The 16,907-nt window shown below is 30.0% G+C and overlaps 1 protein-coding gene across 7 annotated transcripts; it reads left to right on the top strand.

The window, feature by feature from the left end:
• The first annotated feature begins 1,813 nt into the window (after positions 1 to 1,813).
• Positions 1,814 to 14,080, top strand: LOC105205594 (tudor domain-containing protein 7). Of its 7 annotated transcripts, XM_039448002.1 has the most exons (15): positions 1,814 to 3,839; positions 4,125 to 4,372; positions 5,937 to 6,019; positions 8,814 to 8,954; positions 9,025 to 9,369; positions 9,449 to 9,646; positions 9,716 to 9,973; positions 10,058 to 10,303; positions 10,390 to 10,435; positions 10,514 to 10,716; positions 10,821 to 11,035; positions 11,247 to 11,439; positions 11,545 to 11,654; positions 11,733 to 11,884; positions 12,373 to 14,080. In XM_039448002.1, exons 3-15 carry the CDS (start codon positions 5,987 to 5,989, stop codon positions 12,603 to 12,605), a joined length of 2,373 nt encoding a protein of 790 aa, XP_039303936.1. In that variant the 5' UTR covers positions 1,814 to 3,839; positions 4,125 to 4,372; positions 5,937 to 5,986; the 3' UTR covers positions 12,606 to 14,080. The 7 variants fall into 7 exon arrangements, with proteins under 7 accessions (XP_039303936.1, XP_039303935.1, XP_039303934.1 ...); XM_039448001.1 differs by having other exon boundaries at positions 9,449 to 9,625; positions 10,390 to 10,716; XM_039447999.1 differs by having other exon boundaries at positions 1,816 to 2,005; positions 4,279 to 4,372; positions 10,390 to 10,716.
• Positions 14,081 to 16,907: the final 2,827 nt, after the last annotated feature.

Below are 16,907 nucleotides of genomic sequence, written 5' to 3'. Positions count from 1 at the left end.
TTGTCTTCGAACCCAACTTTGAATAGTCGCTTAATTCTAATGAAAATCGTTTCATTAGAATATATAAATAAAAAATCTCATATTGCTGAACTTCTACTATATATTCTATTGTGGGCAATTTTTACAAATAGTAAACTCCGTTGCATACATCTATTTTAGTGCGGCGAGAGCGCGTGTGCCTTATGGGTGAGCAACTTTAATAAAAACAAACCTTTTAAGTTTTTGCCATCAATACATTTGGTAGATGTGTTCGCCATTGACTGCAAATCTTTTGTATTTTGATCACCCTCATGGAAAAACACTCATAATTTGAGTGTTTACACTCTAATTTAAGTGTTAACACCCAATTTTGAGAGTTCACTCTCAAATTTGAGTGTGTTTACTTAAATTTTGAGTGTTTACACTCAAACATTGAGTGTATACACCCAAAGATTAAAGGGGAATCTCGTGTAAACAGCCGTTTTCTCTCAATTAAAAAAAAAATAACAAAATTTATTAAATATAGACAAAGTACATAATAATATTCACTATTTAAGCTAATTAAAAAAATTTTTTTGGTGTTGAAAAATTTTAAAATGGCGGCACAGCAGCTGCTTGAAGTTAGCTCCTTGAATTTGCCTCTGGTAACGCCAAGGTCACAAAATTAATGTAAAACAAAAATTCCAAGAAAATTTTATTAGTTTAAGTAAAAACGCACACTATAAAAAAAGTAATAAAATTCATAAAATTGCAAAAACGGTGACATAAACAAAAAAAAACCACTTTAAACAATTAATAATTATTATTTAAAGCAAAATATTAATGATCGGATAAATACATAGTGGACCAGATAGTTGAAGAATGAGCATGTAAAATTTTAAGATGATCGATAGTTTTTGAGTTACATTGCCGGCGCGTAAAATTTAGCGTTTTAAGAAAAAGACGTTTAAAATTATATACCTACACGCTCCGGTCGCTGAGGCAGACTCATCTTTCTTTGAAATTAACACAAAAGAAAGTCTCTTATAACTTTTTAATGTTTTTCCTCATATTTTTGAGATAATTTCCTAACAATTTCAGCAGAAAACAAAAAACGTGAAAAAATCGATTTTACACGAGTTTCCCCCCTTAAGTGTTTATATTGCATTACATCCTGCGAAAAAATTTTTCTATTTTATTTTCTTTTAACATACAATTAGAAGGACAAGTTAAAAGGTAAGGACAAGTTTACATATTTTAGTAAAGACAGTTTACATATTTTAAATTATGATAACTAGTTGAAATTAAAAATCATCTCGTTCAAAATTAATTAAAACAAGTTAAATGTTATTAACTTGTAACTTTATAACTTTGTAACTTTATTGGTTACCTTGTTACTTTTAACTAACAATTAGTTACTACTCAACCTTGAGTTTTGTTATATTTTTAAATTTACTTACTCTGTAATTCCTTCTTTATTTATCTACAAAGTCTTGAAGAAACCTTCAAGAAGAAGAAGTAATGAGACTAAATAGTAGACTGCCGATTAATATCATGTTAAGTATCTCTTGAAAAAAAAGTTGATAAACTTGTTTCAATAAACTGATTACTGATCAGTAACTGATTATATTTCGTCAGTTAACTGATAAAATATCATCAGTTACTGATCAGTAATCAGTTTATTGAAACAAGTTTATCAACTTTTTTTTCAAGAGAAGGAATGTTTCTATATCATTCGCGTCAGACAATTCTCGATTTCAGTTCGTCAATCGATTTGAACATATAGGCTTGTTTTCTATTTCTGCACTAGATTACACTGGAACGTTCCTTCTTGCTTTCACTAACTTTCAAATATATATCTATTTCATTTTAATTGCACACTAATTCAGGGAGTTCAGGAACAGAAAACAAACGGCATATCTTATCATTTAGTTGATATCACGCGAACGGTTTTCCTTTCCGTTTCTCGCATTCTATAAATTTCATGTTGCGCCACGACTCTCGTTTGTGAAATTGTATCTCAGCTTAAGACACGGTTTCAACAACAGTTCGTATTTACGTGTTTACTCAAATTTCGCGATCGCATGCCGAAAAACTAGGAGGTGTTCCCACCTGACTTCATCAAGCTAACAGTTGCCCCACCATCGAATAGGCAAATTCGGGCGTGGATAAGCATTCCTGCCGATTCCTAGCTAGAAGCGAATTCGCAGGCACGCGGTTGAGACGTATCGATAACGTTATAATTTGAGAGAAGGACTTAGCCGAATTGCAGTGATTACGCGAGATCGGTTCTTGTACAAACCAACGTGCACTCGTGCAATCGATTGACGTGATTGCAGTCAACCATCGTAAAACCAATTTATCGATGGTGAAGTTGTAAAACATTTAAACATCCGTTCGTCAATCGAGAATTGTAGTGTAGCCTCTCCGCGTAGTATAAGTGAGTGCGTTGCGCCTCGGCATTGCTTTTAGAGACACTTTAATTGTTCACCATTGTATCGGACAATCAATGACAGACTTTATTAAAAAATATAAACCTTGTGTGAATGTGCAATAATCAAAAGTGTTGCTTGATCAACAATCACGCTACTCGATTGCCTCATCCTTCTCTCTTTATCTCTGTTAAACTTACTCCGTCTCGACTCGCTCCTGCATTCTCGCGCTTTCTCACACTCTATCATTCCACTCGCATTCACTCTCACTCGCTATCCTTTTTGCTTTTGTGTTGGTGCTTGCTTTTCTCTCAACCACGCTGCGAGGCTGTGCCTCTCTGACACACTACTACAGTGTTCTCAGATGGGACGGGATTTTCGCGCATGCGCGAGAATGTTTACGCGAAAACATCACTTAATTTGCCTATTAAAAGATTCTAAAATTGTGTAACATATTAAATTGATTAGACCATTTAACAAGAGTACTCATACTACTCATTAATACCTTTATTTAATGAAAGTAAATACTTTACTGATGCTGAATCCACCGCGCATGCGCTAAAATCCCGTCCCATCTGAGAACACTGCACTACCATCCCGCGTTCTCGCGGAACGGAATCAGCAGCTCGTTCCGCCGAACTCGAGTGAACGGAGCTCAGTTCGCAAATAATGTAATATGTTCGTTTTTCTAAACAATAGAAGAATAAAAAAGATAAGTCAAATGAGACAAGTTGTTAACGGAAGGAAAACACATATTTTATTTTAAAAAATTTTTAAACGACGTCTAGGTACGTTTCTACTAACGAATATTGAGCAGCACTAGTGTAATTAAAGTATTTGCACATTAATTTAATCTAAATGTAAAAATTACACATTACAAATCTTTCTTTGTTTTTTATACAATATCATAGCTTTAATGTATATGCATTCAATCGAATTCGCTATTACTCATTTCCAGCCTAATTTTATTAATTTACTGAGGATCCAACGGGATATGAAGAAGATAAACAGTAATTCTTACATTACATGTGAATAGTAACTTTTAACTTTCCATTGTTTTAAACAAATATAAACATGAACGCTCGCATCGTTATTAAAAATACAAATAAATCAGACGGTTAATATTAACGAGCAAATACAGGCAAAGGATGTAATTCAAATATAAATAAATACGTTTGTTTAAATAAACGCGCTTTGACGCTTTGTTGGCATTGGGCACGCTTAATGACGTATTGGCGCTCAAGAAGAGCTTTGTTTGCCCGGTCGGAGATGCACAAAAAAACGCTAGGCAAGCGACACATTTTCGTTTTTTGTCCCACTCCTTTTTCTGATTCTAACGGCTGGCGGATCGAAGTTCGATCATCAAACTTGTTCACTCTTGCATCATTGTTCGGACCAGTGCTGCCAGGCAGGCCGGGTTGCCCCTCCAGTCCCTCTCAGGAACAAGTTGTAAGAGCGCGGATTCCGAGTAAAAATTAATAAATACTTTGTTTGTTTATAATAATTATAAAGTTTATTTTGTTTAAAAATTAGATTATAATTGCAAATTTGTAATATAATTTTATAATATCTTTAATCATTTTTAACAAATAAAATATTTTATTATAATTATATAACATATGTTTTTTTACAATTATTCTTATCCTGTTCCTTTTTTGAACAATTATTTTTATTTTATCTAATTCATTTTAAATTAATCTTCAATTTGTATTATCAAAAAATATAAAAATTTAGATTTATGTTTACTGGGATCCGCGCAATTGTAACACGTTCCTGAGGGACTGGAGGGGCAGGCTGGCCAGCTGGCAGCACTCTGGCTCGAACTAGTTCGGACGCTTCTTGAGTGAACTTTTCGTTTTGTACGTGCACGCTTTCCTCGAAAAAAAAGGATCAATTCCTTGTGGCTGCAAAAACTAAGGCAAGGTTTGAATACCGAGCGAGATACTCTCAACGCACTTTCTGGTGGAAGCTCTCTCTATCAGGTCAGTATTCGTCTGAAGATTGCAAGGACTTACAGACACGTTCTGCAACCTTCTCTACTCGTTTTAAGATCAGCAAGATCTTAAAAACACTCGCTGTTTCTTCAAGAAATACTCGTCTTAAGATCATTAGGATTTTAAAGACACCCGCCGTTCCTTCGGGGAACCCTCGTCTAAGAATCATAATGATTTTGTAGACACCCGCTGTCTCTGAAGGGAACGTACCCTCCCCCCCTCCTCTCTCTCTTCCTCCCCTCTCCGTCAATAAAGGAAGTCTCTCTCCGTCTTTATATTTCTTTTTTTCAGGTGTTCATTCATTACAATTGAACATTTTTTTTTGTCATTAACAGAAATTTAGCTACCATTTAATTATTAACATTTTTTTCATTACTAGAAAATTTTTAATAAATTATTGTTAAATTTGTGAACTGTATCTTACCATATTTCTTTCGACGCTGTCTTTCCACGACATAACTATTCAGTTTAAATAAGATCATTTCTAACACTAATGTTTTAATAAAAAAAATAAATTTTAATTATAATCAAAAGGTACGTTTCGGCTCTACCTAACTTTTCCATTGTTTTATTTTTATAATATGATAGTGTATCATATCTAATAACGAACAGTACGAGAAATTAATTGACATATTTTAAATAAATGGCTTTTGTTTTCTCTCTCTTTCATACAAGAAATGATAAACAATCTACAATTTTAATGATTTTACCAATATTAACTTATTAAAAATAATAAACAACAATACTTCAAAATCAGAGAATCACGTATGTATATTATAATAATATATCGATGTCCAATTAAAATAAGATATATTGTGATTTTTATGACCAGTTAAAAAAGTTATTCTATGAAAATAACTTGTCACAATTACTCAAAAATTTACGAATCATTATTATTTTTGTTATTTTCTTTTTGATATATAGAATATATTACAATCAAACTTTTGTGTAAATATAAATAGAAGATATCATAGAATTCTCTCTTCTAGTAAAAATAAAGTTTAAAATTTAATACATGTACAGTATGTACTAATTTTTTACATGTAATTTATACACAAAACACACACACACACATACAACCTGATTTCAGTATTCAAAACATACGTCTACTTGCAATTAATAAGTCCGTTACATTGTATTAAAACTTAGGCAGATCCGGAGAGCGCTCCGTTTTTGACCTGAAAGCCGCTTCGAATAATAAATTGTAACTTCCACAACATGAATTTTTTAAATAAAAATTTTAAATAGATAGTTTCTTAAAAGTATATACTAAATACTCATAAAATGCAAAGAACAAAATCTCAATTGTTTTATCTCAAAATGCTTACTTAAGTTATACAATCTCTAGATGCTCATTTATACGATTATTTTATTAGTTAAATAAAATTTTATTTACTTGAAATTTTATCTAATGTCTTAAATTTAAAATTGCATTATAAAACTATTGATAAATTTAAACAAATTATTTAATACATTCTGGATGCAGATTTAAATTCAACGTTAGGATTAACATCAACAGCGATTTAAATACTTTTCTCATTGTATTGTGCAGTTGGTGGGCAAGAAAAGGAACCAAAAACTGTTGTAATTTTTTGGAATAAGATGGACGGAGTTGATAAGACAGGGCAAAATTCAGTAAGTTTGCTGTAATTCATTTAATCACAAGTCAACTAGCGTAGAATAAAAAATCGTATAGTAATGTTTGTTAAGAGTTGGCAGAAGAAACAGATAAACTCCATTATACATACATGTATATTGTTATACTTTATTCGTAATACAGAAACGAATATGTATCTGTACTTTGATAGAACATTTATTAAATTGTATAACAAAATCTTGTACAATGAACATTTTAATTCGCAAATGTGTCTTTTATATTAGTGCAATTATCGCAAAATTTTCGTCAATTCGTGGTGCTATTACTGTACAATATTCGCATAATATGCCTGTCAGGGCGGAATTATTAATTCATATTTTATCTTATAGAAGAAATATTTTTTATTATTCCAGCTTTTTCTTTTATGTTTGACCAAGCTACGAATATAGTTAACCCTTAATCACACCGATCCTATAAAATACGAAAACACATTTTCTGGGAGACTTTTTCAACTTTAAAAAGCTATAACTTTGATTACAATCAATATTTTTTTACAATTTTTTTTTTTAGAGTTTAGAATCTCAGGAGTATGATTGCACAATCGGCATTGCCGAAAAATAATTTATTGTGAAGTTATAAAGGAAAAACCATTAAACAAAAATGAGAAAAAGTCCACTTGGTCAAAAGTTTTCCTTCAAAAAATCATATCTTCGCGGCAAAAAACTTTTAAAGACTTTCAAATACGACGTTTTAAAACTAAAATGTCACACTTTCAAAATAAAATTTGGCAAAATCATTCCTTTTAAAAAGTATAATTATGTAACATGGAGAATGTGAGGTATTTTTGGGCATCTAAAAATCCACTTAAAAAAAATCATATCTTTGCAACAAAAAATTTTTAAGGACTTTACAATACGGCGTTTTACAGCTAAAGCTTTATACTTTCAAAAAAAATTATATTATTGTTATTTCTATTAAAAATTGTAATTATGTAACAAGGCTAATATGAGGTATTTTTAATTAAATTGTGTCTAAAATTGAAAATTGATGTGTTTTATGATATATTACGGAAAAACTCCCTTTTCTACAGCAGTTTTATAGTATTCCAACTTTAGACAGAATAACATCCGCAAATAACATCCGCGAACCAACCTAACCTGTTCGAATGTATTGTATCCAACTTTTTTATGTAAAATACTCACAAAAAAGTTTCACTTACACACTATATGGGTGCATTCGTTTATGCAGTGGTTAGCGCACCCACTGCTCTTTGATGGTTTTTGAAATGTAGACTTACTTATCGAGCGAACTTAATTGGTTGATCCACAAGTAAGAGCCAATTATGTTTGTCGCTCGATGAGCAAGTCTACATTCCAAAAACCATCGAAGAGCAGTGGCTGCGCTAACCACTGCATAAACAAATGCACTCTATTGGTTGCATTGACCCTAACAAAACTTTGCTGCCGTACCGTTCGAATTCTAGTTGACCAAAAAAGTTGATCAACCATTTCAATCAAAAGAAGAGATTTTAAACTTTTTTTACGTTTTGGTCTGAATCTCCTATCTTATTCCGTCATGTATCATAATATAAGATTATCTAAATGACATATTCAGGAGGTATATATTTAAATAATTTAAGTTTTTAATTTGAGCTGTCGTATTGTGGTTTGATCATAAATTATCAAATAAAATTGTATATTTTCAAACAAAATTATTCAATGCATGTTTGCTGAATAATACAATAAATTTATATTTATTTGTAAAAATAGTGTATAATGTATGATATATAACAGTTTACTGAAATTATTACATTTCATTGTTTTACTGTTTAATTTCCATTGTTTAATATGAAAATAATATATATGATGTGATGGTTATTACTAAATTTTAAAACTCAGCAGAGACGGGTAGGAGATAGTACAGTACAGTGGTTAAATGCCAAACTACATAAAAATAATTATGTAATTTATTGTGTTTGCGTATGTTATATACAAAATTCTTAAAATACAAAATATTTTTAACCAATTAAACTTTATAACAATAAGACATTAAGCAAAAAACTTTTTATAGAAACAAATTTTCATTATATTATGTAAATACATTAAAATTTATAGAAATTGTAATAATAACATATGAGAACATTATACATATACAATAACAAACTTATTGATAGATCCATGTATAATTACAACTGATGAAATAAATACTTTCCTATGATCAGAAATGAGATAATATAAAATTATAAATGTCTATATAAGGTCATATATATAAATAGGCTTTATAAAAATAATATAATCATATATGTATTATCATATATGGCACTAAATAATTATTCAAGGTCACATTTCCAATTATTTCATTTTTAAATACATATATATTTATTAATATGAACAAGTAAAAGGCATTTCTTTCCAGGTATTTTTCTTATTTTTCGTCATTTTTCAGAGAGATATAGCATGTTGCTATCGTTATTTACAGCATAAATAATTTGTAAATTACAAAGACTATGTACGCGCGCCTAGCGCGCGCTTGTTCTGCTAGTTTTTATAACAAAAATTAGTAACAATACATCATTCTAAATTATGTGCCTAATCATCTCTTGAATTTTGTACTTCCAGTGAGCTAAATATGTGTATTGCAGACAAATAATTATGTATACCATAATGAATACATTTAATTAAATTATCAATATTAAATTATCAATTAAATTATCATAAACTTTCTGGAAAATCCAAGAATTCTTAGGGAATTCTTTCATATAATTTAAGTAAACATCCTGTTGATTGATTCACGCACGTGAATTACTTTCATGAAATTTTATTTTGTTTGCAGAGTATTGCACCGCCATCTCAGGTTCTCGAACGGAAAGAGCTAAAAATTCATGCCAATGTGTCAAAATTACTTTTACCTATTTCTACAACATATACAAATGAAGAAAAAAACGCAAAAATCAATATCTGTGCCACTGTGAAAGTAAATTATATTGATTTTATCTAATTGTACAGAAGACACGACTTTTTTCAATAATCGATAAATCTCGTAGATTGGTGTTCAAATATTCGAAAAGTCCTACTCGGTGAATGCGGCGACCAAGGAAGAAGCTGAGAAAATCGTAGCATGCAAAGTTTTAGAAAGTCTTGCTGAGGAATTATCGAATCTCAAAGTGACGACTGTCGATACGGAATTGGTAAAAAGACGCATTTTGAACATCGTAACTGAGTATCAAAGTGGAGTTTTCATGCATCTATTACCCGACTTTTACTACGTACAATATGGAGAGGCCTTACCTCACAATTGGCGAAAAATTATTAACGACTGCATTGGTATTACTCAGAAGAAAGGCTTCGGGGATTCCACAATACTTTATCTAAACTCCCCAACTTTAAAAGTAATATGCATTATATGCATGTATTTTTTATTTATTTCAATAATCTCGCAGGTTGTAATAAGCATTATGTTTCATTTAGCAATCGGAAAGTAATTCCACACTGTCATTCAAAATTTCATCCAAGAATATCTTCCCATCCAACAAAAATATAAAGTTAAACTCGATCAGATCAGTCGCGCCCGACATATTGGCGATACCTGATACGGCTACTTGGATAGTGTGTGCTACTTGCATTATAAATACCGTCGAAATTTGGGTTCGGCTTTTCGATCATAATGTAATTGTTTAATCGTATCGTTACCATCTATTTGCCTTTTTTTGCGAGCTAATCCTGTTTTTTTTTTAGGACAAGTTTGTTGATATGACAAACGAAATGATGAGGCATTATGATCAAATGAGCGAACGCATCTCGCCAGCGATATGCGTACGTAACGATTTCTATGTCGTTTTAAAAGAAAACTATTGGCGAAGAGTACAATGCATTGATTTCAATGATGAAACCAGAATGGCCACGGTTTTCTTTATCGACGAGGGACTCGTGGAACAATATAAACCTGACGTCCTGCATCCTATGGACAAGAAATTTTTTGTTCTTCCACGTCAGGTATCTTGTCTGTTTGATTGGCCTTAATTTAATTCAATTGTACCTCTTGTATCTCATTACATGTGTTTCTGTTTTTTATATAAGGCTATCAGAGTAGGTCTTTATGGATTAAAACACTTCCGCGATTATGACCAAATAGTACCAGTAATCAAAGATTATCTGCTAATCGATCGAACATTTGACGTGATTGTACGTGGTAGAAATGCCGATGAATATGGCTCATATGTAACGGTGACTTTTTATGATACAAGTACACACGAAGATATTAATATTAATCAAATCCTAGCCGACAAAATCTTAGAGAATTTTAATGTCGCAATCAAAATGCGGGTAATTGTCTTTTAATTTATTACTATGATTTTCTTATTATTGTAGTCCTTTCTTATTTTCTTACCTACATTGATTGTTTTCTGCAGCCGGGGCAATTAATAGAACTATATGCAACGCACATAGACGAACAAGGTAAAGTTTATGCACAACTAAACTTGGTCGCCAAAACGATATTAAATAGCGAAAATATATCTACAAATAATGCTACAGTAGTTGAAGGGATCACCTTTACAAAAACGTATCTTGCAAAGTGGAATTCACAATGGTACAGAGCAAGAGCGATTGACATTTTTGAACAGCAGGGGGAAGTAGCATTATTTCTGATTGACGTCGGTCGAACCGTTCGGATATCGAGGAATAATCTCTTTAACATGGACAAAGCCTCACAGATTCTACAGTACATTCCTCAGCAGGTACAAGAAAAATTGATATTTGTCAAATTTAAACTTAATGTTTCCTTGACGCTTTATGTGGAGATAAAATCTTTACATTTATATGTTTGTATGTGAAAAATTAGGCGATGCAAATCTTTCTGCACAACGTTGATGAATGGAAGTACAGAAGGCTTACAAGATTTCGTGAATTAGTCTCCGACACAGATTTACTTGTAGCGAAAATCGTCAAGTTCAGTACGACCGGGGTCCCAGTGGTAGAGCTTTTCAAAAGAATCGGGCCAAGTAACACGTTGGTCTCAATAAATGCATCGTTGATTTATGAAGACAAACTATCAAAGTAAACATTTTACCTATTTTTTTTCTTACAAAATAGATCTATCTGCATGCGCACGCTTTATATCTTTATACTTGTCCTATATCTTCGTTTCTCTATTCCTTATTTTATGTATTTGCAGTTGTATTTTTTCTACATATTGTTCTTTGTATTCTTATACATTTTGTACTAACTTTATGAACTTAACTGAAAAAGTTTCTATGTGTATATATAGAATTAACAAAGACGGCAATAATATTAACAAGCCTAAGAAATGTCGTGAAAATTCTCGAGCTTCAGAGTTTGTTGAAAAATTGAATCCACCCGTAATTTCGGACATTGGTCAATATTTCGACGTCCATGTCACATTGGTGCTGAGTCCAGGATACTTCATTGTGCAACCATTAAACAATGTTAACGAATTAAGAGTAAGAATTGATAATTATTTTTAAGATACCTGTGTATGTATGTTAAATACGTTGATATTTAATCGAGTAAGTATATTCTTACACACTGCATCTTCTTATTTCTAGGGAATGATGAACGATTTACAAAATTGCTACGAGATGAACGATGATTTGCCTTTGGAGTATATCAATGAAGGTAAACTTTATGCAGGAAAATACCGCCTTAAGTGGTACAGGTATGTAACGTATCATTTTGCAATATGAAAGAGACGGATTAATAACAATATAGTTAATAATAATTTAATTTATTTTAGAGTATATGTTACTCACGTTTACAACAATACTGTTGTGTCCGTGTACTTTTGCGATTACGGTAACGAGAAAGTAATATCCTCCGAAAATTTGAGGCCATTGAGAAGCAAATTCTTGAAATTGCCGTATCAAGCGATAAGAGCTAAACTCGTCGGTAAGGGAAAAACATTTTTCTTCTATACCTTATGTACGGAGAGAAAATTTCTCAGGTTGGACGAAAACTCGCAGCCTCCGCCTGTAGAAAAGTTGGAATACTCTTTTTTTTTTTATTGTTCGCTCAGACTCAATAATAAGACGGATTCAAATAAGTGATATCAGAATATATCGTTACGATTATTGATTCACAATATAATACTGTCAAACGGTTTTGTTCAACAGTTTTGAGGAAAGTATGTAATTTAAATATATTACGACTTTCATGTGATATCACATTAAATTTACAGATCATTTCACAAGCTCAATTTTTTAAGCCTTAGATTCAAAAATGCCGTGTTTACGTATACAATACTAGGTAACACACGCTACGCTGCCCATATGCACGACGTGAAGTTTTCTCTCAATGAATAGGGTATACAAGCACATTTTTCAATTTAAACAGTTTTATCATTTTCACAAGAATTTCTAACTGACTTAATTTATTAGGAATAAAGCCGATAAATGTTGACTGGACGATGGACGATTGCATTAAATTTAAGGATTTAGTGTTCGGTAAAAACTTTGTCTCTATAATTCATCATTCTTCATTTACCAATCTTTTGCCAGTCAATGGTACAATATTGAGTTTACGACTGATTGGCGTTAGTACTGAAAAAGTCATTTTTATTGACAAATTATTGGTAGAAGAAGGGCGTGCCACATACATTGAAGGATTTTGAATGAAGTGCTTCCTCTTTAGGATGTTACATTAGTTCGGCGAGCAGAAATATTTTCTTTATGATTATGCTATTATTATTCTACGACGCCATGCGTTCCATGTAAATAATACTTTGTTATTCTTTTAAACAATTTTTTTTCTTTTGTGAAAGCACGGCGACACATCGATGCGCATGCAAACGTTACAAATTATTATTATTTTAGTTTATGTCAATTAAATTTGTTTCTTTAATTAGTTTTGTTATTTCAAAATTTTCTTTTTCTTAAATATTAAAGGATATAAACAAGATTACATGCACGTAACAAGTTAACTTATCAAAGTTCTCGTTTTTACTTATTTTTGTTTTACGGTTTGTTTATGCGTATATTACAGTAGTCTTCTCAATGTTATTATCAATTATGTTTCTGATATTACACATAGACGGAGATGTAATTATTGTTAAACTTGTACTTTTGACTTCCCTTACATTAAAGTCGAACTCCCTTTTATTTTATTAATATGGGTTTCTAACATATTTTTGCAAAAATAGAATTAAATCGACATATCTTCTCTTCTCTTTTTTAACATATGTGTTTTTAACATATGTGTTTTCTTTTATGTGTGTTAATGATATTACACGTTTTACAAGTAGGAATTGTTAACAACTAAATTAAACAGATACTATATTTTTTTATTATTAGATCGAATTGATTATAAACTGAAAAAGTGTTATTAATATGTTTAGGGGAACAAAATAAATTCCAAATATAATAAATTTTACATGTTTAAAAAAAAATTATTTATATTTAACAATGCATAATTTTTAATAATTGTATTATAAAAATAATTATGAGTCATTGTCACTACCTTATATTAATTTCAAGTCATGACTTATACAAAACAAAGTTTGCTGCGACAATCCGAAAATATTGTGATAAATAATGTACTACTTATACTAATTGTAAGATAAATTGAAGGAAGATCACACGGTAGTCTTTCTTCTAAAATAATTTTATCATGTTATGGAATTAAGTGACGAAAATGTATACAATATTCTTGACCCTTTCATTTATTTATATAACTAACGTAATAAGAACTTTGACATATTAGCTTTTTTAAAACAAAAATTTAATTAAGGTCTGCAAAACTGACGTTTTCCTCAATGGATAAAATGACACCTCCAATGAAAAAAGATATTACGACTATGTCGTATGATGTAATTATGTAATAGAAACTTTCACATTTTGCTTATTTACAGTAAACAATTAAATTTAAATTATAAAAATATAAAAATGGGTGATAGAATGTAAATGGTTAATTTGAAAGGCAACTTTCTATACTTTTATGATTTTATAAGTTTAATCATTTCACAAATTTAAAATTTAATTATAATAAAATAAAATTACAATTGTAATATGTAAAACACCAGAAATGTATTTTTTTTTCATTTGTAGTGTTTTATATGATATACCATTTTAATAAAAGCTATAATAATAATCATGTTTTGCGTTTTTTTTTGTCATTGAAACATCCTTGAATAATTTCAAGTCATTACTCTTACAGAACGAACTTGCAAAAACATTCCACAAATATTATAAAAAATGTTTTGCTTTTCTATATAAGGAGAGACATAGAATAATTCATGCAATGTGTTGCAAATGATTAACAATTAGCTTAAAATGTAATTATTATTCAGTGTTGAATGTAAAATACCGCTTTATTAAAAACTTGTAACATTCATTTTGACTCAAAAACATAGAGAAGGGTGGAGTGTTTTGTGCAGTTTTTTCTTTACTTGCTAATATTTCAGAAACTGAGAAATATAACACAAAATGGATTAATGTTCATGAAAGATGTGTGTTTCAGCTTCAAAATGCGCTATGATATACATACCTCCAAAGCTTAAGTCTAACTGAAGCTAAAACTGTATTACTAGAATATTAACAATTGTTAAATAAAAATAGTCCTGTTGTATCATTTAAATGTAGGACAAATTTGACTCTTAATATAAGATTAAGGGGTACTAGGCCAACAGAATATGAGGGTTAATTATTTTTTTGAATGATACGTATAAAGTCTCGAACGATGCAGAAAAGCAAAACACACATACTAAAAAAAAAAGGAAAACGTTATCTAGACCAATTTTTAAAAAAAATTATTCTTTAGAAGGAACGTTGATTATTATATAGAAAATTTAATTTAAGGGAATTCAAATAATCAACGAAGCTGAGGTACAAATTCTTGTCGCATTACCCGATTGAGTTAATATTTGGAGAGATTATTTTTGTAGGATTGGAATTATTTTTAGAACCATGTTGATTTCAAAAACATTTCCACTGCGACATTTCATTTCAAGAGATTTTAGAAATATATCAAACGATACGTTTTATTTTACAGATTACTTTCATAAGTGTTTCATGTGAAACGTAAAAGTAAAAATTATTCTGAAAACTCTATCTCTACAACAATTGGCATTGTATGGATGCAGTAAAATTACATACGAATGTATGCATTGTACAAGATAATATTTGCCGCGCTCCGAATGTTAGCACAATAACCAACATATTCATTTGCCATGAAGAAATGTATAATTTGATCTTGTTGGAACAGGAAATTTAATCTTACAATTAGAGTATATTGTTTTCGAAATGCATTATCTCATCTTGATTTTGTCTTCTAACCGAACTTTGAATAGTCGCTTACAAAATTGTTTCATTAAAATATATAAGTAAAAAAATTTTATATTGCTGAGCTTCTTATATTTTATTGTATGGCAATTTTTACTTACGAAAAGTAAACTTCGTTGCATACATCTATTTTAGTGCGGCGGGAGCGCGTGTTCCTTATGGGTGAGCAATTTTAATAAAAGCAAATCTTTTGAGTTTTTGCCATCAATACATTCGATAGATGTGCTCACCATTGACTACGGATCTCTCTTATATTTTGATTATTACATCCTGGGAAAGAATTTTTCTATTTTTATTATTTTCTTTTAACTTACAATTAGAAGACAGATTAATAAGAACAACAAGTCAAAATGACATCAAAATGAATCGTAATTGATTGAAAAGTGACTTTTAATGATCATTTTGCAGTCACTTTGACATCATTTTGACGTCTTGATGACTCCCTGTTCTGCTTAGGAAGTTTATATATTTTAATGATAACTAGGTGAAGTTAAAAATCATTTCGTTCAAAATTAATTAAATCAAGTTTAATGTTATTAACTTTTTAACTTTATTAGTTAATTTTTCACTTTTAACTAACAATTAATTACTACTCAACCTTGAGTTTTGTTATATTATTAATTTACTCACTCTGTATTTCTTTCTTCATTTATGTACAAAGTCTTAAAGAAATCTTCAAGAAGAAAAAGACGTAATGAAACTAAATGGTAGACCGCCGATTAATATCAAGTTAAGTATCTCCATAATACTTAGTAAGTTTAGTGACTTTTATCAAAGCGCGAACCTTTGTTCGTGGAAGAAAAAAAGTAGAAGACAAATAAGTAATGAAATATGTTCGTTTTTCTAAACAATAGAAAAATAAAGAAGATAGGTCAAATGAGACGAGTTGTTAATGAAGGAAAATACATGTTTTATTTAAAAAAGTTTTAAACAATATTTAGGTACGTTTCTACCCATTAAAGTATCTGCACATTTAATTTAACCTAAATGAAAAAATTACACATTACACATTTTTCTTTGTTTTTTATAGCTTTAATGTGCATACTAATGCGTTCAATCGAATTTGCTTTAATCATTTTATCCAGGCTAATTTTATTAATTTATTGAGAATCCAATAGAATATGAAGAAGATAAACAACAATTCTTACATTATATGTATACTAACTTTTAACTTTCCATTGTTTTAGACAAACATAAATATGAACATGTCAATATTAACAAGCAAAAGCAGACAAAGAATGTAATTCAAATATAAATAAATACCATTGTTTTAATAAAAAAGATAAATTTTAATTATAATCAAGAGGTACGTTTCGGCTCTACTTAGCTTTTTCATTGTTATATTTTTATAATATGATAGTGTATCATAATAATAAAATGTACAAGAAATTAATTGACATATTTTAAATAAATGGCGTTTTTCTCTTCTCTCTTTCGAACAAAAAAATGGTAAACAATCTACATTTTTAATGGTTTTATCAATATTAAACTGATTTATTAAAAATAATAAACAACAATACTTCAAAATCAGAGTATCACATATATATAAGAATATATCGACATGCGTCGAATAGTTGCTGTATTTATCTTCTTCATTTTGACTTATCTTCTTTATATTTCTAAAAATATTAATTCTT

Source organism: Solenopsis invicta, chromosome 4 (genome assembly GCF_016802725.1).
Source record: "Solenopsis invicta isolate M01_SB chromosome 4, UNIL_Sinv_3.0, whole genome shotgun sequence".
In the NCBI taxonomy this organism is placed as follows: domain Eukaryota; kingdom Metazoa; phylum Arthropoda; class Insecta; order Hymenoptera; family Formicidae; genus Solenopsis; species Solenopsis invicta.
Note: the sequence above shows the minus strand (reverse complement) of the source record. Positions and strands in the feature narration are given on the sequence as shown.